At 38.2% G+C, this 24,029-nt stretch overlaps 1 protein-coding gene and 2 long non-coding RNA genes across 3 annotated transcripts; 1 reads left to right on the top strand and 2 right to left on the bottom strand.

Annotated features, from left to right (window-relative positions):
- Positions 1-1,867: 1,867 nt before the first annotated feature.
- On the bottom strand, positions 1,868-10,351 carry LOC104456255 (inositol transporter 1). The gene is made up of 6 exons (XM_010071012.3): positions 9,366-10,351; positions 8,141-8,211; positions 7,099-7,434; positions 4,467-4,574; positions 4,185-4,370; positions 1,868-2,729 (listed from the first exon to the last, which is right to left on the bottom strand). Exons 1-6 carry the CDS (start codon positions 9,505-9,507, stop codon positions 2,079-2,081), a joined length of 1,494 nt encoding a protein of 497 aa, XP_010069314.2. The 5' UTR covers positions 9,508-10,351; the 3' UTR covers positions 1,868-2,078.
- A 6,357-nt stretch (positions 10,352-16,708) lies between these two features.
- Positions 16,709-17,615, top strand: LOC120286606. Its single transcript, XR_005545250.1, has 2 exons — positions 16,709-16,765; positions 17,450-17,615. It is a non-coding gene; the product is annotated as an uncharacterized LOC120286606 (long non-coding RNA).
- A 3,831-nt stretch (positions 17,616-21,446) lies between these two features.
- LOC104456254 lies at positions 21,447-23,030 on the bottom strand. Its single transcript, XR_001980413.2, has 2 exons — positions 22,667-23,030; positions 21,447-21,968 (listed from the first exon to the last, which is right to left on the bottom strand). It is a non-coding gene; the product is annotated as an uncharacterized LOC104456254 (long non-coding RNA).
- Positions 23,031-24,029: the final 999 nt, after the last annotated feature.

Raw genomic sequence — 24,029 nt, 5'->3', positions numbered from 1 at the left:
CTGTTTTTCTTATCATCCCGCAAATAATCTTACTACACTAATCATTTAATAATTTTGGGTAGAGTGTCATCTTTCATAATGATTTTCATTGAATATCGTCTTCTACACGCAGCTCCACCAACACCTACAGCTTTTTATTCAAGCAATCCTGCTCCTAATGGGACATCGGAGTGAGTCCTCTTTTTTAACTCTACTTATCAAAACTTTATGTCACGTTATTTGCCTCTAGAAAGGTTTATATGTATGTGAATCATTCATTATACATCGTATTACTGCACTAATCATTTAATAATTTGGATAGAATCTGACCTTTCATAACGATTTTCATTGAATATCGTCTTACACGTGCAGCTCCACCATCATATGCGAGTGAACCATCTACTCCACCTGCACCTACGGCTGTGAATGGAAGCAATCTTGCTCCCGATGGACATTGAAGTGAGTCCTCTTTTCTTACTCCACTTATCAAACCCATCAGTCACATTATTTGCCTCTGGAAAGGTTTATATGTGTGTGAATAATTCATTATACATCATATTACAATCACTTGAAAGCCCTTCAACCTCAATTCATCATATGTTCTCTTGTCACGTAATCATGTAACATGTTGGATTTCACCTGCACATCACATGATTAATGATACTCCATAAAATTTCATTTTTACAATCGTACTACATGCATATGCCTAATTTGTTATTTGTAGCAAGAATTTGTAATAAAATCTCGGTGCTCTCTACCAACACTACTTGCATACTTATTTGCGTAGCATGGTCACAACTCGGCCAATAAGGTTTCTATAGTTAAATTTGAGGGAGAAAATCATGGTAATTTTATCATTTTGTCAATAATTTCACCGTACTACCCAAATTAATTACAAAACAAACAAATCTATATCCGATGATTGATATTTGTCTGGAGTACATGGTAATGAGTTATAAAAAAATAGTCTCTCATTCTCAATATAAAAAAAAAAAGAAACGATAAAAAAAGGGACATCCTCACATCATCTACTTACCAGAGAATTAATTTCAATTCTTCTTGTTCTATCTTTGAACTTTCTACTTTCTATATTCCTCAAAGGCAAATGTGACTTATTTCTTCTTTTCCCTCTAATTTAACCATGGTTGCAGAATAGGGAGCGGCAAAGGCTTGATCAGACAACACGTTCGCTGTTCTAAATACTTTCAAGCAAAGAAATTTGTGTCGCTTGTGATACACTTGTCTTAATACTTAGATATTCTCTTGGCATAGCAAAATTATTTCAGTCCCTGTATTCCACACATCTTTTTATAGACAATCTCATATGCAGCCTTGTCTTGATTCAAGTGAAATAAAAAGAGAGTTTATTCTTGGACTTTGTTCATCCGAGCAGAGAGGATAGCTCATCACCATATTGCGCCTTAAGAAATGGGATCATGCTCGCAAGTCTTAGGAAAGGCAATTTCATTAGTCCATCCTGAGTAGCTTCACACCACCACACTTATTCAACCGCGCAATTGTTCAAAATATCCGAAACCTATTATATGATTAATCCTAAACTTTTCAATTTTGCCAATTTAGTTCTAATATTTTGACGATTTGTCAATTTTGTCCTAAACCTTTAAGCAAGATTTCAATATTGTTATTCTGATAAATTTTGGCCGAAAATGCATTAGTCTAGATGTTATATCATGTGGGTGTACAGTGCAAAGAAGAAGAAGCCTGTCAAGCGATGATGTTGACAAAGAAAAGATTTTTCACTCTGGATTTTTTCCACCTATCGGCTCATCCTCTTTGCCCTCATCACTAGCATGTATTTCTATTGAGTAACAAAGAGGGATGAACTAAATCTGTGCTCTCCACTTGACTTACCAACCAGACAACATGATTTAAAAAGACAGAGTTAAGAAACTCGCAGTCGGCATTTTAGGGCAATGCAAAATCCGGAATACACATTTATTTCCTTAAGTTGGAAACTGTCCACACCCAATAGACCCCTTAGCCTGAACTAACACTCCAGGCATAGCGGCAGATCCGCTGGATGCTCATTCTATTGCTGTACCTACTATATCTAATGAATAAACAAGGGCTCATACCACTCAGGCTTCATCTTCCAGAAGGCCTGTACTCTCTTTGCCTTTGCTACTTCCCCAAGCTTTCTCTTTCCAAATCTTCTCCACCTCTTCAAAAGTCAACCCCTTTGTCTCTGGCACAAAGACGACCACAAACACGATGGCCAACACGGCTACACACGCAAGAATCAAGAACGTCACACCTGTCCCCACAGCATCAGCGACACTAAGAAATGTCTGTGCCACAATCAAGTTCGAAATCCAATTGATGGTGGCCGACATGCCGCCACATATTCCACGATATGCCTCGGGGTATATCTCTGAGTTCACTGTCCATGGTACAGGTCCCATCCCGGGTGAGAAGCAAGCGATGTAGAGGGCCAAACCAAGGATTGCAAGCCACCCATATACGCCATTTGTGGAATCAGAGGATTCTGCAAAGAATGCACCGGAAAGAATTGCCAAGGATGCTAATACACCAGACAAACTCGCAAGGGCTAGTTTTTTCCGACCCACATGGTCGATTAAGTAAATTCCAACAATGGTCCCCGCAGCATTCACGGCAGCAACGATCAGGGATAAAAGAAGTGCTAGCTGGTTGGAAGAGAAGCCAGCCATCTGGACTATAGTTGGGCTGTAGTACATCACTGTATTGATACCAGTGAACTGCTGAAATGCCTGAATAAGGAAAAACATCTTCAGATTGGCAAAAGTGCACCAATTTAACAATTTTGATAGTTGTAACAAATAAAGATTTAAAACAATAGAATATAGACAAACAAGTGCAACGCAGCCCAGTATCTTGATTTTGCTTTAAGAGACTAAAGAGAGGGAAGCCAGCTATCAAGATCACATTGCATCTATTTATAGTTGAATCGACCAAAATGAGGTTAGACCTGATATAGCAGCTTTCCGCTGACTAATGGAAAAAGAATGGCATATTCCAACGGTTAAAAAGGAGCATTGTCGTAAGCTAAAATTACAATCAGAGTCACAGACAGTGCATGTGACCTGTGCAATATATCAAAACAGCCATGAGCCCATCTAAAAAAAAATGCTGCTCTGCACTTATATTGGGAATAAATACCACCAAACAGAGTTTTTCTTCTGGTGCCATTTGGCTAATATAATTGGTCTAGGCAGTTCAACAACACGAGGTTAGAGCCCCTCATCTTTTCCCAGTCTCCAAACCCTGAAGTTGATTTACTCATGTAGCATTTTGAGAGAGCTAATGAGATACTCTTTATTTCAGTTTCATCGAGCAGCAGACAGGTTGGTTCTACTATTCATATCAGGTAAACCTAGAAAAAATTTCAGCAATCACGATTCATGCCTGGCATATAACACATTATCCCACGGGTAATTAATTAACGAACTAGAGCATGAGAAGGCAGGCGTATGTACTTCCTATTCTACCTAAGGACAAACTATGACACCTTGGCAGAATGTAAAAATATATTCATGCAATAGGACTGCATAACTCAAGCTCTTCTTGGTTCAAAACTTGCCTCAGAGCTAAAAAATTTTGGCTATTGCCCTGGCAAAAGAAAGTTCATTGTTAGCCGGATTAATCAGCTATATATGTTTCACAGGAACATCTTTTCCGCTCAATGAGTCCTTCCACTAAAGACATGAAGCAGATCAGTGAAGAGAGCCAAGAAGTATTGGTCACTGCGTCTCGTGAAGAAAATATTGAACATGGTGATAGTTTCATAGACCGCATGAAGCTTTTTTAGTTGGTAATCATAGTTTTTCCCAATGCACTAGTAATCCCCAAAGACACACATTAGGTACCAAAAAAAAAGGGAAAATGACACAAATGGTCCTTGAGCATTGGGGTAATGTGCAATGCCGTTCCTGTACTTTTCATTTGTTCATGGACCATATTGCACATTTGGAAAGTTTAGGGACGACATTGCACATGGATCAAAGTTCACGGACCACTTGTGCTATTATTATCCCAAATAAAAGAAGTCGTCCTTTGATGGCAAATTTAGCAATGAGAAAAGGTTTAATCAAATGAAGTACACCTGCATTAATTTAGAAGCAGCATTAATGAGCCTAATAAGTAACAATGACTAACAGTGCATATATCATTGTAGCCTGATGCTGAAACTGATTCATAATTCTGACCTGAAGCCCAGCACCAGCCAAAAAAGCAATTCTAATCTCCTTTGACTTAAAAACATCTTGGTATCTGACATTACTCTTTCTCCGGCGTTCTTCCTCTAAAGCCGCAGAAAGACTATCAATCTCATCCTCTAACCGATCAGGAGCATAAATCTTAGAAAGCACAGCGACAGCTGTAGTTTTATCATCCTGCAAGATAATGTCAGGTTTTCTATTACAGTTGCAGAAACAGAAAGGAAAAGCAATTGGATGACATTAAGTGTCCGAGGAGAACAATGCTTCTACCTTCATAAAAAGCCATCGAGGTGACTCCGGTAGAAAAAGCATTATGGAGAATTGAATGACTGCTGGCACACCAGACACTCCCAGCATCCAACGCCATGTTCCTGGGACCTAACCAAAGTACAAGTACATTCAAAGTATTCATCAGACAATATGCGCCCAATGTACATCAAAGAAACAGAAGATGTAGAAGGTCTTATATGCACTAAATTCTTGTCAAGACAATCCATCTTAAGTGATAGTTCTGGAAACCTCTCATTGAATAACCAACAAACTAGCAGATTGTTGGACATTGACAATGAGATCCCTTGAAGTAAGAGCTAGTGATCAGGCTTAGGATTTAAACGCTACTTCCATTTTTTATGATACTGCAACTCGCTGCCATTGTGGCACATCTATAGTCCGGTACTATTGTATTCATGGAGATAGACTCCAGGCATTGGTCCGTAGTATATGTAGAAAATGTATGATAAAGAACAAAAGCAATTCCTCTGGATTTGCTGCAAAAGAAGCGTTTCAATATGAGCAACATCAAGTTATGTCAAAATGAGTTAAACATCAAACTTGAATATTGCTAGTTTAACGTTCAGGATATGCTTAACAATAAGTAAGTTATCGAAAATGTCCATGTCAAGAGAATGCTCAGGCAGAGGACCAACAATGTATAACCTTTGTCAGAACAAAGGATATTTTCCATGAAGACCCAGAAACCGCATGGCTGATACCAAAACTGGAACAGGACAAACTGCACAAAATAAGCTTGAGAAGTTCTCCAGTAGCATACAAAATAGGAAGTAAAGAGCACAAGCCACATTATGATTCCAGCAAAAAAGAAGAAGAGAAACATATTTAATATTTTGTTCAGGGCATGATCTGGCCACTTGTCAGCAGAGGGTGAGGTGAGCACTACTTATTTGCTTGGCTCCAATGCTAGCAGATATGTTAAAGCATTAAACCCCATAGTTTGTCTCATTACTAAAGGAGTCTATAATTTGATCCTCTTCACCGGAAGAGGCTGAGAAATTGAGGTGAAGAAACCACAGGTAAAAAAACTCCACGTGCAATAAGTTGAACATAACACAGTTGACCAGTAGGATACCATTTCCTAATGCAGCAACAGGCCAACAGGGCAGTTGTAATTCTAGCAGAAAAATCTAAAAAGAGAGCTTATGTATATCTTAGACCTGTCAAACAATACCTATAAACTAAAGACATCACAATAATGGAGGGGGACTGTGTAGAGCAATGACCACAAAGTATCGAGAAAATACTTGATTGATCAGAATCGATACCACTGAAAAGTGCAGATGATTCCATTCTATCAGAAGGCATTGTACACCATCCAGATAGAGATAATGTACAAAAAAATTCCACAACTTTTTAGGAGCACGTTGGGCTGTTTTCAAAAGTGCTATTTTCCAAAGAGGCCTATGCACCCCAAATGATACTGAGATTTGCCAGCTGAGTGACCAAAAGAATAATTCCAGATATCACCCTCAAACTCTCAATGAATGATTGTGTTACAAAAGCTTCCACTATAGTCTCTATCACACTTCATTTGATATAATTATTCTAAGACATCATGGTTAATAAAAAATAAAATAATTATGGACAACAGGAATGAAAAATAGATGATTGATCCCAAAAATCATTCCAAAGAATTCTTTTTCGTCGAAGAAAAGAGGAAACAACTTGACGGTCTATCGTACTACTGCACAAGAGAAACTTTCATGCTAGAGACATCTGAAGGCATAGACATATCTCAGATAACAAAAGAAATGATAATTACAGAAGCAAGGTAAGGTTTGTTCCATATTTGCTATTGTGAAACTTCTGGATAGGTACCCTAAGTCTGAACTGAATTCACAGACAACCAATGAGGCATGGTCATATTAAGGTTGGGCCAATAGGACATGACCAACCAATAGAACACTTGCTGGTAAAGGAGCCATTACTCATGTAGACGAAGCCTAGGGAGTGATGGAACTGCTTACATCCCGAAGAATGTTGCTAGTGCATGAAATTATCATGCGGTGCAAACTCATTCTCATAACTTCCCACTATAGAAAACTTCCCCCAAGGCTAACAACAAGCTGATTAATCAGAAAGAAGCTGTCTTCTGTGAAATTTTCACTGGTGAAAACTATATAAAAACTACCACATAAGCCTTGATCAGCAAATTGATGACTTCAAAAAAATGTATTTGTGACATGGGAGTATTACTACCTAATATTTAGCAGTGAATTTTTTTTAATTTGCTTAAAAAACGAAAATTTTGCTAATTTTCTCCTTTAAATTTGCAAACAAAAGAGCATATATCTTAGGTTTCAAATCACGAAAAAACAATATATTCACTACATGTCAATTTTTTTATGTTCTGAAAGGTTTCGAGTGTCGCGTAAAATAAAAGCCAAATTGCGTGAGCCATAAGATTTTAAGCACATAATACTTGAGGAAGTCCCGATAAACAGTGAGAAAATTTTATTTCCATGGTCCTTCAGCATTCTTATTAAGTTGGCATGACATGACCATTTAACTATTATTTATGGCTCTCAAAACAGGACAACCATCAGTTCACAAATTACAGATAATTATGATAACAAATCGACAAATAGCAAAGCAACGTAAGCCTGACCTCTGTGAACGCAAGATTTATAAGGTATGAGAGAAACTGTCCACCAGTTATCATAAGAACATTAGTGCTAACAAGGCCTCCCCTAATTTCCGATGGTGAAGCTTCCGCAATATATACAGGAGCAGTAACAGATGCAACACCAACACCAAGGCCAACGAGAAGCCGACCAATAATGAGGACATAAGGATCAGGAGCAGCGGCCATTACTACTGCTCCAACTGCAAAAACGATGTCAGCTGAAAGGGTAGCTTTTTTACGTCCATAAGAATCATTAATCCAACCCCCTGAAGCAGCTCCAATTATTGCACCAACCAAGGCCATGCTGACTATAGTTTCCTGCCAAATTCAAGTCAATACAATATGAAATAATGACCACAACAACCTTAAACGAGATTATGAAGAAGTTCAGATAGTCAAAGCATTTTGGAGGTTAACACCACTCCCACAAAAAGCTCATGCACCACATTTGTAAAGATCCGGTCTAACCACCTTTATATAACTTTCCAGGTTCCATAAGCTAAAATGTAACAGCTAAATGTAATTCAGACACTAAAACATTACAAAAAGGAGGGGAAAGAACCTTAATCCCGATCTTCAAATACTTGTTGAAGTCTCTCACATTGCTAGCCTATGTTATTTATATAGGCCTAATATTCATGTTGTCTTCCTTTACCTATTGGTTTAACCTTTTGGGTATGAAATTCTAACACGGTATTTTGTCAGGTTTGGCCCCAGATTTGTTTCGTGTAAAGCTCCCCGTTCATCAATTCCATGTGCCTTTCTTTGTCCAGTTTGTACGTGTGAGGGAGTGTTAAAAGATATCCCACATTACTTGTCTATGGGGTTTATATGGGCATTATATTCGTATTGTCTCCCTCCACCTATTGGCTCAAGGCTTTGGTGGGACATTTAAACAATAAAAATCGCTAATTATATGCTATTCCTCCCAAAAGAAACACTCCTCATGTTTTTCTCTACGCTTCCCACTTAAAGATGTCAGGCAACAATACGTTTTGCCCTATTTAGAGCTCTCTTTTCGTACCTGTAGAAAGCTACTCTCATTGACAGCCTCAAAATCATCTTTAATATACAGGAGCGCCCCAGATATGACACCTGTAACAAGCAAGTCATTATAGCCTAGTAGTAGCAAAAGAGTACTTAATTTATACTTCAAGAAAATATCAATACAACGAGTGCCTCTTTGGTGTGAAGTACGCTCAAAAGAATAACCAATTTTCTGAAGAAGACAGGCTTATCACTCATAAGGAATTTCAATTTATGACTCTCTTTCTGGATACACCAGTGCAGTGGGATATTAAATGGTAAATCCTGTAAGCATCCCCTTTACAAACAATATATAGAAGAGAAGCAGCATCCTACCATCTCTTACAATAAAACATCTCAAACCAACTAATAAACTTGTATATCTAATCCTCCGATCAACAAATATCACAAAGCTGTTAAGAACTATGAAAAAGAAATGAGTGAAGGGAAAAGAAATGATTTATTCCAGAGGCAATTTACCCCCATAAACCTGGGGATAGCACAAAGATTACTATGGTGTCCTCGAATGCTGATAATGTGCCAGAGAACTTTTCAGATGGGTCATAGAAATAGAGAATACTGCGACTGAAGTTCAAGCAGAGCCAGAACCTTTCAAAGATTGCCCGTGTTCAAACTTAAAAAGAAAAACAAACAAATTAAGAGGTAGAGTAAGGTTTTAAAAACAAATATACTGCATAAGAAATCTTGAAGTGGAAAGTATATATCCAGCAATGTTGCTTCTGTATATAAAGATAAGATGAATTTCTATTGCGAGATAAATTTCGAGATTACTAACAGAATAATGCAGACATCCCATACATTTGCACTTGCAATTTAACAAATTTGACCGACTCAGCAATCACCGACTCTTTCTGGATAGACACACACTAACATATGTTGTTCCAGAACAATTAGCAAAACAAAACTTACAACCAAATTGCTCGGCCATCAACATATACCAACCAAATCTCATGAAGCATCGGATGGAATCAAGATAACTCAAGAGAAGCATACATCTAACAACTAGCAAGGGAAACCAAAACAATATGCCACCCGAGAAAACTAGAAAGTGAGCAACATCATTAACCGCAATCAACAAAATTACGCGGCCCAGATGTTCTTAGAGAGGTAAGAAGTATACAAAGATTAACACGCAACAAACACACGTAGATACTTACTGATGTAAACCACGCACGCGGAAAATAACACAAGATGTTCGGTACCTGTGTCGTAACCAAAGAGTAGTCCGCCTATCCCGGCAGTCACAGTCAATCCCAGCACGTACAGATTGCTGAAGTACGACATTTTCCGCTCTGGATACAAGTTCAAGTACCCAGAGCTACCCGGCATAGACCCCATCGTCATCTCGCCACAACTCCTTTCCCCCTCTAATCAAAAACAGATTTTATTTTTTGGAAATAAAACCCCTCGAAACAGCCCAACGCTTCCGGCGACGACAAAAAATGAGCCACCGAACGGGGCCGAGCTCGGGACGACGACGAATTACACTAAAATTTCACGAAACTCTCCACAACAACAGCGGAAGCTTCACGAGCCGACAAGAAGGACGCGCTTTCTAAATTTTCACTAATGCCACAAGCAAAACACCCCAAAAGATTCAATCCGAGCGCAATCAAAGCGCTCGGAAAATCGTCAAATTCACTCGAACCCAAAAGCAAAATTGGACTTTTCTCCCTCGGGAAAAAGTACGAGAGAAATAGAGAGAGAGAGAGGCGCGAATACAACGCAGAGAAGAGGGCGATTCGAGAGGGTCGGCCTCGATCGGTTGATGAAAATCCAACCGAATCGGCCTTTATTCGAAGCGACAACAACGGAGACAACCAGCTAACTCGCAGAATCACCGCAATCGAGGGGCGAGGGGACGAGCTTCTCTCTCCTCGGAAATAGCAACAGGAACCTCGGCCCCGAGAATCCCGCTGCCGAGCTCAAAATCCTCGCACGATCCCACGCCGCAGCGAGTGAGAGAGCGAGCGAGCGAGCGAGAGAGAGAGAGAGAGAGCGAAGAGCGCCGGACGACGGCGGCGGCGGCGGCTCGTGAAATCGGAAATGCTCGGAGGAATGCGAGGCGAGGCGGATAACGGACGGGGGGGCGGCGAGAAAATTGCGCACGGGAGTTCTGCTTTTTTCTCGAGAAAATCCGCGCGTGGGGCTTTGGTAGTTGGAGAGAAAGCGAGGGAGAACGAAAGAGAGTTATAACGGAAGTTCTCCCGACCGGGGGGACAATTCTGTCACGTAATTTAACCGGGACCATTACACGGTCGTTTGCGGATCCGTCCGAACGGCCCTCGCTGTCCGAACGGCTCTCGCTGTCCGAGGAGCCAGCGCTAACCGGCTGCCCGGACAACAGCGGGATTTGGGAGTATGGAAATCCTATGTGAGGTTTGGTAAAATCTCGTGCATGGGAATCCCATGTTACGTTTGGTAAGTAATGAGGTCGGAGCTCGGGTCCTAGGTCAATTTCCAATTCGATCATGCAGTCTTGATTTCAAAGGATTGGAATCGGAAGTCCAATTAATGTTTGGAATATATTTATCTAAATTTTCAAGAGTAACACCATTTCATTAAAAAATGCTTATTGATCGAGTGGTCATAATATTATTTATTCATTTTGAAGATAATTATTTAAACTCAGTTGATATAATTAGATTGACTGAACCAATCCTTATATAAAAGTAGAGTATCTAGCTTCCAAATTAAGCATTGGACTGATCTTGAGCTAATTTTAGATTCACAAAATAGGAAAAATGATCGATTTTTTCAAGAATTGCCCTTGAATGGGTTAATCTAGACCAGTTCGATTTGATTCTCAAGTGCAAATGGGCTCGATGCGCCGCCCCAATTGAGAGATTGGTCTAAAGACTACCGATTGCTCGGGAGTTTGGACCGAGTCCAAGGTCCCATGATGATACGTGGGGTCTGCGATTAGTAGCGATGGCTCACCATATAAAATATGGCAAACGTGGGAGAATTAGGATAAGATTCTGTAATCACGAATCTTGCAAGAATTAAGGGGGTCCTCACATCCACGCGCACGCGCGAGTGAACCGACGCTACTCGCCTCCAGCTGCCACTCGTCTGGGCTCTAACTGACTCGCCGAAGGGCAGTTTCGTCATACGGCAAATCCCTCGGGCCCAGAAGCCGACGTGCGGTTCACGCGCCCGAAGCGCGGGGCAGGTGGGGAAAAGTCCAGAAGGGCGTCCGCGGCGCGTGAAGGGGACGGGCGCCTTTGACAAGTGTCCGTTCCGCAATGGCCCGCTCCGGGAATCCCATCCATCCCCCCCCCCCGCGTCGTTTCCGGACAAGAATGCATGCATGTCCCGGTGGGGCCCACCAAGATTATGACCTCTGTGGGGTTACGTGGGTTGAGAAAATATTAGGTACAATATTTATGTCCAATCAGGAATAGAATAGCATATTTGTTGATCGACAGGTGTTCAATAAGGCGCACAGTTCAAAATTTTGTAAAAATTTTGTTCTCATTCACTTCCTTCCTTCCATAAAATACCCTTGGTCCTTCTTTCCTTATACAATAGAGGTAAAGATGTCGATCTCTTGCTATGTTTGGTAATTGGGATAAAATTCATGAAAGAATATGATTTACCTTATCTTATATTTAGTGCTCGCTCAAAACAGAATAAAATTGGATATAATTGGGATATAAATAGAATAAAATTATCTTATGGAGAGGTGGAATAAAAATTGATAAGATTTCTAATGTCTATAATAAAAAATTTATTTTTCTCTAATAAAAAAATTATTAAATTAACAAAATTGAAATTATATTTTAATATAAATAGTATTTTAATTCTATCTTTTAATAAATATTCAATATAAATTAAATATGTATATTTATTATATATTTTAGGTATTTTTTTATTTTAGGTATGTTAGTATAGTTTAGTATTTGATAAAATTTTATTAAAGAACAATGAAAGGGGAAAAATAAATAATAAAGAAAAAAATATGAAAAAGAGGAAAAATAAAATAAAAATAAATTAAGAAATAGCGTTACAAAAATTTTCACCATCTCCATTTATAAACATTTAGGTTCATTTATAATGACATGGTATTTATATCAACAAAATATACATAATATGATGCTAATATATTTGATTTTAATATTACGATTTACCAAATAATTGACATGATATAAAAAAATTTCAAGATTTCGTATTATGTCATATCCAGTCATATTTCAATTAGAAATCCGGACGATCAAATGTAATCTTGGTATTTATGCAAGTTCATCTTGCCTTCACCAAGATCTTGGCCTTCGTCAACCATCAAGAGAAAGGTAGCGGCGTGCTGGAGGTCGAGCATCTCACTGCAAAGCTTGTCAAGGTCGGCGTCGATGAGGGGCGGCTCGTTAGTCTGGGGTGAGGATGATATGAGTGATAGCTATGTCGACATTGTTGATCTTGATGTGGCACTTGGAGGACAACAGCTGTAGGGTGTATTGCATTGGCTTGAAGAAGGCTTTGGTCAGGTCCAAGCCGCCCGAGCTGAGGTAAGACGTGCAAACCCAAACGATTAAGATCGCGCGACTATGTGTTGAATTTGAGAGTTGAGAGAGGGGAACAAGGATGAATGAAGACGGATAAAGAAGAAAGAGGGAGGGATGTTTATGGAAGAGAAAAGATGAGTGAAAGAGATTTCAAAAAAATTGAAAATGTGGGCCCTTACCTAACACCTGTCGATCAACGGACAAACTATTTTATTGTTGATGATACGATTATTGTACCTAATATTTTTTCTATGAGAGCTGTGTGAGGAGCCCACCATTTTCTTGTTTGAATGTCGTGTCGACACCATCTGAATTTGTTGTCGAGTCACTATTCTATTCAATTCCATTTTATCATATTACTAAACATTATGTAGAAAAGTTTATAGACTATAGAACCCTCTCTCTAGTATTAATGTACTTCTTTCCAATCATGGTTGTCCCTATTTTTCTCGTACTTTGAGAGGGCCCAAAGGCTCTTGCCCATGTCCTCTATTGCTAGAGATAGTATTAAGGGAAAAAGTACAAAAAAGAAAAAAAAATTAAAAAATCTGAAAAAATATAAAAATATAAAAATTTGTCCACGTGACGCCACATAAGACCGCCGACAGTCATGTTAGCAATTTTTGGCTTAAATTAGCTTGATGGACTAAATTAGTGCAAATATGAAAATGTTTATGACTAAATTAGTCAAATTAAAAAGTTTATGACAGTACTCACAATGGCCACACAGAAAGAACAACATTTATATTTAGGTCTTACTACTTCTCTGTACAAGTCTAAGTTACCTCAATTAGTCACTACACCTAGCTTTTCTCTCCCTTTTTTTCAATGTAAAGACGAAGACTTTCATGCTACTAAAGCATGCTAGACAAGCAAGCCGATGGAGAGGATGGATCGATGTGCTTCAACTAATTCGAAAACAATTCACGATCTTGCTAGTCTTTTCTAATGAGAACCTTTTTAGAGAGTTGTTTCTTTAACCTCTTGTTTTTTATTTACTGATAACTTGTCTTTGGCAACTTTGAGACCTTGCAAGAACTTAATCTAATTTCCCATCATGATATCTTCTATATTTTGTGTTATAGTATAAGGGATTGGGCTCTACAATTTCAGTACCCATGACCCTATGGTGTGATAATAAAGTTGCAATGCATATAGCTCCCAACCCCGTGTTTCATGAGAGAACAAAACACATTAAGGTTAACTGTCATTTTATTCAAAAGAAGTTGTAGAGTGGATTGATTCTTTCTTGTCATATTCAAACTAGTGAACGACTTGTAGACATTTTTACTACACATCTAGATAATGGGAGGATATATTATATTTGCAACAAGTTGGTTATGATTAATATCTATGCTCCAACTTGAGGGGGAGTGTTAGAGTTTAAGGTTAAAGTAGTCTTAGGACCTTTAGGATTTTTTTAATGTATTTATTAAACATTATTGAATAATACAAAATACTTTTTCTCTCACATATTGTAATGTTGACATAAACATAACCAAACGATTGGATGCCTTGTAACCTTGCTCTTAGGCCTCAAGTGAGCTTGCTTAGCTCTTTTCACTTATTGTTATAGTTTATCATTCACTCAAAAGTTACGATTACTTTTTGCCGATTAGCAAGTAGAGCTTGCTTCATTCTTTCATAATCTTTGTAACATATGCGAATTGATTGAACTACTCTCTATCTCTCTCTCTCTCATTTAGGCTTTGCCATGACGGGTCCTACGACCATAATCACTCTCCTTAAAGGCTTAGAAATTTCTGTCCTTATTTCCAGAAGTTTCAAGTCTGGTAAAAGTTATGACTGGAATAAAATGAATCAAAACCATTTTAGACTATTATTCGTAGTATGAGTGCAATTGTGGACAATCACACGCTTATGAATTTAGGCTTACCGAGGTTAGGTACCTTCACGGCTGTTTTCAACCCACCGCATTACACGCTCTCTTCTTGTGAATGATATTATACGCACAAAGAGACTGAAAAAGAATCAAAAGGCATGTGGACTTTGAAACTAACAAATCCTCTTCTTTCATTGGACTTCTTGGCTATTTTCTTACCCTTCTTTTACTCAATTTAAAAAATTCGAAGATGGAAGACTTTGAAGTCTTCTTTTATCTGCACATAAGAGATTATATAAACCCACCCACCCACACACCTACCCACACACCCACACAGAGATGATAGCAAAAATGTACTTCCCTTCATCAACATCATCATCATCTTCTCTTATAACCATTCTCTGCTTGCTCTTGGTTCTAATCTCCCTTTTCCTTCCGGGGGCCTATGGCTGTAAGTGATTTTTTCTTTTTGGTGCTCCAAGCTCATATTAAAGGAGGACGACATAAATTGAGGATCATGATTCCACGAAACTGTAGTTGACATGGCATGATACGAGAACATAGAGAAAGTTTTATACATCATGTTGTTTTTCTTATCATTGCTTGAACAATTTTGCTACATTAAAGACAATTTTAGGGATGAAGTTGAATAATTCATGGATGACGTAGTATATTAAATTAAAATTCACGAGCCATTTGTGTCATTTTTTCTTTATTAGTTATTGCCCACGATTTTCTGCTTGCTCTTGCTTATAATCTCCCCGTTCCTTCTTGGGGCCTTGGCTGGCTTGACCAGGCTTGAATCATCCAGCATGACTCCATGTAAGTGATTATTCTTTTTCGTGCTATGGGCTTTCAATAACGGAGGGGAACGTGGATTTCATAAGGCATGACACGAGAACATGCAGAAAGTTCTATACATCGTGGTGTTTTTCTTAAAGTTGTTAGGATATATTGCTGCATGAATTAGTTAATAATTTTGGGCAGTGTTTGATTCTTCATAATGATTTCCATTGAGTTTCTTCTTGTCTATAGATTTGGATCTTCCCGATTGTGAGAAATATTGTCCAACAAGTCCTAAACTTATTGCACATTTACCAATTGAGTCCTAAACATTTTCACATTTTTATTAATTGAGTTAATCTGGCCAATTTTAGCTAGAATTTGCCAACGTAGACGTCGATTGCCCTACATTAATGCTGATGTTGATAATTTTTAATAATGTTATAATATTTTTAAATTGTGGCTGGCAATGGCCTAATGGGTGAGGGTCGTGACCAGCCTTGTCCAGATCTGGGTGCGTGGCTTTTCAGGTTTCCTCTTTGCGACACGAGCGATCCTCTACTCGACGAGAGAGCAGTGACGCGTGAACGAAGGATCGTTTCAATCGCCGCTTTAAGGCCTTTCGCTTATGGCTCTCCTTACCAGAAGGTGGCCTCGCGTCCTCGCACGAACTGTTTCACCACCTCTTTCTCTTCATCGTTTGTTTTCTTCGATTCCCACAAGTCATTGCTTTCCTTTTAGAAAATTTCGCCCATCTCCCCTGAGCCTCGGCCCTTGTTTCCCTTCCCATTTTTCATTCAAACTTCCCTCGTAGAAGACTCCGGAAATCTCTTTCATTTTGCCAACCTCACTAATCACGGTTTTCCCCTCGACCCTCCATTCAATCGATTTCTTCAGATGCGTTGAACCACTTGATTCTTTCCTAATTGTTCCTTGGCCGAGAATCTCCGGAATATGCGTCCCTCATTCACTTCCCAACTTTACAAAAATTAGCGCCTCAAATCTCACCTTCCTATGCTCGAAAATCACCCTTTCCTCGATGGGAATTGGCTGAACTTTCTTGCCTTATTTCGTTTACCTACCAAATTCGGAATGGCGAGCAGAGGAGCGAAGAGGAAGCCCAAGCCGAAACGCCACGTGCCCAGATCTGGCGAGGCTGGCCACGACCCTCACCCAAAAGGTTATCACAAAAAGAGAGGAAAATAAAAGGAAAAAGGTTAAAATGTTTAGGGCTCAATTGACAAAATTAAAAAATTTAAAACTAAATTGATAAAAGTGCAATAATTTTATGATTTTTTCAACAATTTTCTCCATAATCGTGAGTCCTCTTTTTACTTCATATCTCGACCCTTTTCATCACATAATATTTGATCTTTGATACCGATTTTCATAGAATATTGTCTTGCACATGTAGCTTATACAGCTGGCTCCGTGGTGAAAAGCCATTCTCCTCAAGATGGAGGTAATTCGAGTGAGTCCTCTTATTACTCCATATCTCGAACCTTTCCATCACATTGGCTGCCTCTAGAAGGGTTTATACATCTATGAATCATTCATCATACATCGTATTACACTCGCTCAAAAGTACTTCAATCTCAATTTATCATATATTCTCTAGTCATATAATCACATAACATGTCCGATTTCACTTGTGTGCCAAACGATTAATGATACTCAATGAAATATCATCTCCACAAATGTAGTATATGCATATGCCTAATTTCTTATTTATAGCAAGAATTAGTAACAAAACCGTGATGCTATGTACCGACATTGTTTGTGTACTTATTATTTGCATAGCATGGTCATAACTTGGTCAATAAGGTTTTCTACAGTTAAATACGTGGGGGGGGGAATCATGGCAATTTTATCAGTATGTGAATAATTTCTCTGCAGTATTCAAATTAATTACAAAATGAAGCAATGTGTATCCCATGATTAATATTTGTCTGGAGTACATCACTAACGGAGTATCAAACTGAGAGGGGGTATGGTAATGAGCTAATAAATAAATAAAAATAGTCTCGCATTCTCAATAGAAAAAGAAAAATAAGAAAGGACGTCCTCACATCATCTCTACTTAAACGAGAATTAATTTCAATTCTTCTAGCGAGACTCATTCCTTCATTTCCCTCTATTTTAAACATGGTTGCAGCACCTCAACAGGCAAAGCCTTGATCAGACAGCATGCCGGTTGTTCTAGACGTCATCAAGCAAAGAAGAACTTTGTCACTTGTGATCGTGATATATATGTAATATGTCATAATACTCTTTGTATGTACGTGGCGTAGCAGAATTATTTCAGTTGCTTGTATTCTGCACATTATCTTCCAGACATTCTCATTTGTAGACTTGTCTAGACGTAATGAAATATAAAGAAATAAGTTTCATAGTTTACTCTTGGATAATGTTCATCCAAGCAAAGACATCTCATCACCGCCTTTAATGGGGTCGTGTTTGCCGTCTTAGGAAAGGCAATTTCATTGGTCCACCCAAGAAGCCTCCTATCTCGCTATTCAGTGGGATAATTGTCTTAAACTTATTGTACAACGATCAATTCAATTCTAATTTTTTTTTTATTTTGCTAATTAAATTATAAACTTTATAATAATTTGCCAACGTAAACTTTCAACTAATTTTAGCCATATATTGTTGACGTGGATATCAAGTCAACATCATTGTTCTTTGTAACATGATTGATGCTGACATGAACAATTTATGCAAAAGTTTATATTTTATCCTTTTTCTTTTCTTTCTCTTTTTTTTTTTTCCTTCATCAGATTACTGACAGGAAAAACAATACATTTTTCCCACAATTCATCCATGCTAATACCAGTTATATCATGTAAGACAACAGCAACGTTGATTAAACTGTCAAGTTAATGATTTCTAATCAAAATTGACCAGAATACTACCTTGATTTAGGATTTAATTAGCAAATATTAAAATTTTAAAATTGTATTAATCATCATACAATACCTTGTTGGGCAATTTTCCGTTATTCAGTTGCAACAAGCGGGCTACATAGTGCAGTAAGAATAGCCTCGCGTTCTAAGAGATCCAAATACTCAAAATTAGCCAAAAAAAAAAGGGTGGACGAACAAGGCTGCGAAGCTCAAACAATGCTAATAGGTGCAACTGCGATGTGAGTTACATTGCAGTTATTGGGGGCAAACCATGAATTTTAGCTCAAAAAAGATCTATATGCAAGTCATACTTGCCGATAGTCCATAAATGAGGGATATTCTAGAAATTAAGCACCGCCCGAGTCCATTCTAAGAATTCAGGGCTACTTCACTCAACTTTTGTTTGTTGAGCTTCGGTAAACAGCTACCTATTTTATCCTTTATAAGTAAATGTGCATGACATATATGAGGCGAAAGAAATTTCCACGAGAAAATGTACGTAATATATAAATGCATTAGTCTAGATGTTATATCATTGGGACGTAAAATGCGAAGAAGACCCCTGTCAAGAAATGCAGGTGTTGACAAAGAAAGGATTTTTCACTCTGGACTTTTCCACCTATAGGCTCATCTTCTTGCCCTCATCACAAGCATGTATTCCTATTGAGTCACAGGGAGGGATGACTTAAATCAGTGCTCTTCACTCGACTTACCAACCAGATAACATGATTTAAACCAATAGACAGTTAAGAATTCATCAGACAATATGTACCCAATGTACATCAAAGAAACAGAAGATGTAGAAGGTCTTATATGCACTAAATTCTTGTCAAGACAATCCATCTTAAGTGATATTTCTGGAAACCTCTCATTGAATAACCAACAAACTAGCAGATTGTCAGACATTGACAGCGAGATCCCTTGCAGTAAGAGCTAGTGATCAAGCTTAGGATCTAAATGCTACTTCCATTTTTTATGATACTGCTACTAGCTGCCATTGTGGCACATCTATAATCTGGTACTATTGTATTCATGGAGACAGACTCAGGGCATTGTTCTATAGTATATGTAGAATACGTATGATAAAGAACAAAAGCAATTCCTCTGGATTTGCTGCAAAAGAAGTGTTTCAATATGAGCAACATCAAGTTCTGTCGAAATGAGTTAAACATCAAACTTGAAGGTTGCAAGTCAATGTTCAGGATATGATTAACAATATGTAAGTTATCAAAAATGTTCATGTCAAGAGAATTCTCAGGCGGAGGACCAACAATGTATAACCTTTGACAGAACAAACGATATTTTCCATGAAGGCCCACAAACCGCATGGCTGATGCCAAGATTGAAACAGGACAAACTGCACAAAATAAGCTTGAGAAGTTCTCCAGTAGCATACATAAGAGGAAGTAAAGAGCACAAGCCACATTATGATTCCAGCAAAAGAGAAGAAGAGAAACATAATTAATATTTTGTTCAGCGCATGATCTGGCCACTCGTTATCCAACCCTGGCAGAGGGTGAGGCGAACGATGCTTATTTGCTTGCTTCCAATGCTAGCAGATATGTTAAAGCATCAAACTCCATAGTTTGTGCTCTAATTAATTTCAATTACTAAAGGAGTCTAATTTCAGTTTGATCCTCTTCCCAGGAAGAGACCGAGAAATTGAGGCGAAGAAACTTATAGCTGAAACCACAAGTATAATAAGTCCACATGCAATAAGTTGAACGTAACACAATCAACCAGCAGGATGCCAATTCCTAATGCAGACGACGGGCCAACGGCCAGCTGTAATTCTAGCAGAAAATCTAAAAAGAGAGCCCACGTATATCTTAGACCTGTCAAATAATAACTATAAACTAGAGATATCACAATATGGAGGGGGGCTGTGTAGAGCAATGACCACAAAGTATCAAGAAAAGACTTGATTGATCAGAATCAATGCCACTGAAAAGTGCAGACGATTCCGTTCTATCAAAAGGCATTGTATACCACCCAGATAGAGTATTGTACCAAAAATTTCCACAATTTTTTAAGAGCCCATTCGGCTGTTTTCAAAGGTACTATTGTCCCACAGAGCCCTATGCACCCCCAAATGATACTGAGATTTGCCATCTGAGTGACCAAAAAAAAATAACCCCAAATATCACCCTCAAACTCTCAATAAATGATTATGTTACAAAAGCTTCCACTATAGACTCTATCACACTTCATTTGATATATTTATTCTAAGATATCATGGTTAATAAAAAAAAAAATCAAAGAATTATGGAGAACAGAAAATGAAGAATAAATGAATGATCCCAAAAAAATCATTCCACGAGAATTCATTTTTCCTCAAAGAAAAGAGGAAAGAACTCGATGGTCTATCTTTTTCTTTCTTTTTTTCTTTTTTTCTTTCTTTGGTGGGGGTCAGAGATGGTCTATCTTACTACTGCACCAGAGGAACTTCCATTCTAGAAACATCTAAAGGCACAGGCATATCTCAGATATCCAAAGCAATGATACTCGCAAAAGCAAGGGGAGGTTTGTTCCACATTTGCTGGGGAAAAAATTGAAATACATGTGTATAATTGTGAAAACTTCTAGATAGGTACCCCACATCTGAACTGAATTCACAGACAACCAATGAAGGATGGTCATATTAACTTGGGCCTATAAGACATGACTGACCAATAGAAATACTCCAACACTTGCCGGTAAAAGAGCCATTACTCATGTAGACAACTTTATTAACATTTTTCAACTAAGCCTAGGGAGTGATGAAACTGCTTACAGCCAGAAGAATGTTGCTAGTGCAAGAAATTCTCATGCAGTGCAAACTCATCCTCATAACTTGCACCACAGAAAACTTCCCAGGGCTAACAACAAGCTGATTAATTGGAAAGAAGCTGTCTTCTGTGAGATTTTCACTAGTAAAAAAAATTATAAAAACTACCCCATAAGCCTTGATCAGCATATTGATGATTTCAAAAATATCTGTTTTGTTCATGATATGGGAGTATTAATACCTTGATGTAGAACCTAATATTTAGCTGTGCAGTTTGTTTGGTTTTGCTTAAAAAAAGAAAATATTGTTTTTTTTTCTCCTTTTAATTTGAAAACAAAAGAGCATATCTTAAATTTAAAATCATTAAAAAAACAATATTCACATCTACATGTCGAGTTCTATATGTTTCTAAAGTTTTCAAGCGTTGCATAAGATAAAAGCCAAATTGCATGAGCCGTAAGATTTTAAGCACATAATACTCGAGGAAGTCTCACTAAACAGTGAGAAAAATTCATTTCCATTTAGCATTCTCTGTGATGAATAAGTTGGCATGAGACGACCATTTAACCATTATTTATGGCTTTCGAAACAGGACAACCATCAACCCGCAAATCACAGATGATTATGATAACAAATTGACAAATAGCAAAGCAACGTAAGCCTGACCTCTGTGAATGCAAGATTTATAAGGTATGAGAGGAACTGTCTACCAGTTATCATAAGCACCTTAGTCCTAACAAGGCCTCCCCTTATTTCTGATGGTGAAGCTTCTGCAATATATACAGGACAAGTAACAGAGGCAACACCAACGCCAGTCCAACCAGAAGCCGACCAACAATGAGGACATAAGGATCAGGTGCGGTAGCCATTACTACTGCTCCAACTGCAAAAACAACATCAGCTAAAAGGGTAGCTTTTTTACGTCCATAAGAATCATTAATCCAACCCCCTGAAGCAGCTCCAATCATTGCGCCAACCAAAGCCATGCTGACAATAGTTTCCTGCCAAATTCAAGTCAATACAATATGTAATAATGACCACAACGACCTTAAAAAGATTGTGAAGAAATTCACATAGAGTATTTTGGAGGTTAACACCCTGCCACAAAAAGCTCATGCACCACATTTGTAAAGATCGGGTCTAACCACCTCTATATAACTTTCCGGGTTCCATGAGCTAAAATGTAATGACCAAATGTAATTCAGACACTAAAACATTTAAAAAAGGAGGGCAAAGAACCTTAATCCCGATTTTCTAATACTTGCTAAAGTCTCTCGCATCACTTGTCCGTGAAATTTATATGAGCCTCAGATTCATGTTGTCTCCCTTTACCTATTGGTTTAACCTTTTGGGTTAGACATTCTAACATGGTGTTGAGTCAGGTTTGGCCCCAGATTTATTTTGCGTGAGGCCGCCCTTTCATCAATTCCATGTGCCATTTTTTGTCCAGTTTGTACGTGAGAGGGGTGTTAAAAGGTATCCCACATCACTTGTCTATGGGTTTATATGGGCATTATATTCATATTGTCTTGCTCCACCTATTGGCTCAAGCTTTCGGTGGGACATTTAAACAATAAAAATCGCTAATTATATGCTATTCCTCCCAAAAGAAACACTCCTCATGTTTTTCTCTACGCTTCCCACTTAAAGATGTCAGGCAACAATATGTTTTGCCCTATTTAGAGCTCTCTTTTCCTACCTGTAGAAAGCTACTCTCATTGACAGCCTCAAAATCATCTTTAATATACAGGAGCGCCCCAGATATGACCCCTGTAACAAGCAAGTCATTATAGCCTAGTAGTAGCAAAAGAGTACTTAATTTATAATTCAAGAAAATATCGATACAACGCGCCCCTCTTTGGTGTGAAGTACACTCAAAAGAATAACCAAATTTCTGAAGAAGACAGGCTTATCACTCGTAAGGAATCTCAATTTATGACTCTTTCTGGATACACAAGGGCAGTAGGATATTAAATAGTAAATCCTGTAAGCATCCCCTTTTCAAAAAATATATACAAGTGAAGCAGCATCCTACCATCTGTTACAGTAAAACATCTCAAACCAACTAACTTTTTGAGAGGGAATTTACCCCCAAAAACCTGGGGATAGCACAAAGAATATTATGGTGCTCTTGAATGCTGATAATGCGCCAAAAAAAATTTCAGCTGGGTCACAGAAATAGAGAATAGTGTGACCAAAGTTCAAGCAGAACCAAAACCTTTCAAAGATTGCCCGTGTTCAAACTTAAAAAGAAAAACAAACAAATCAACAGGTAAAGCAAGGTTGAAAAACAAATATACTGCATAAGAAATCTTGAGGTGGAAAGTATATGTCCAGCAATGTTGCTTCTGTATATAAAGATAAGAAACTTTCCATTATCTTTCTTTGGCTGAGTGGCATGTATTTCCATGGTGCTCGTTTTTCCAATTATGAAGCATGGCTAAGCGACCCTACTCACATTGGACCTAGTGCCCAGGTGGTTTGGCCAATAGTGGGCCAAGAAATATTGAATGGCGATGTGGGCGGGGGTTTCTGAGAAATACAAATAACCTCTGGTTTTTTTTCAGATTTGGCGAGCATCGGGAATAACTAGTGAATTACAACTCTATTGTACCGCAATTGGTGCATTAGTCTTTGCAGCTTTAATGCTTTTTGCTGGTTGGTTCCATTATCACGAAGCTGCTCCAAAATTGGCCTGGTTCATGAACTTCTATTGCGAGATAAATTTCGAGATTACTAACAGAATAATGCATAGACTTCCCATACATTTGCACTTGCAGTTTAACAAATTCGACCAACTCTGCAAACACCAACTCTTTTCTGGATAGACACAAGTGAACATACGTTGCTCCAGAACTTTTAGCCAAATAACAAATTACAACCAAATTGCTTGGCCATCGACATATATCAACCTAATCTCATGAAGCATGGGAAGGAATCAGATAACTCATGAGAAGCATACATCTAATCGCAATCAACAAATTTACGTGCTGCACATGTACTTTGAGAGGAACAAGTACACAACGATTAACATGCGGAAAACGCATATAGATATTTACTGA

Source organism: Eucalyptus grandis, chromosome 8, assembly GCF_016545825.1.
Source record: "Eucalyptus grandis isolate ANBG69807.140 chromosome 8, ASM1654582v1, whole genome shotgun sequence".
Classification (NCBI taxonomy): domain Eukaryota; kingdom Viridiplantae; phylum Streptophyta; class Magnoliopsida; order Myrtales; family Myrtaceae; genus Eucalyptus; species Eucalyptus grandis.
Note: the sequence above shows the minus strand (reverse complement) of the source record. Positions and strands in the feature narration are given on the sequence as shown.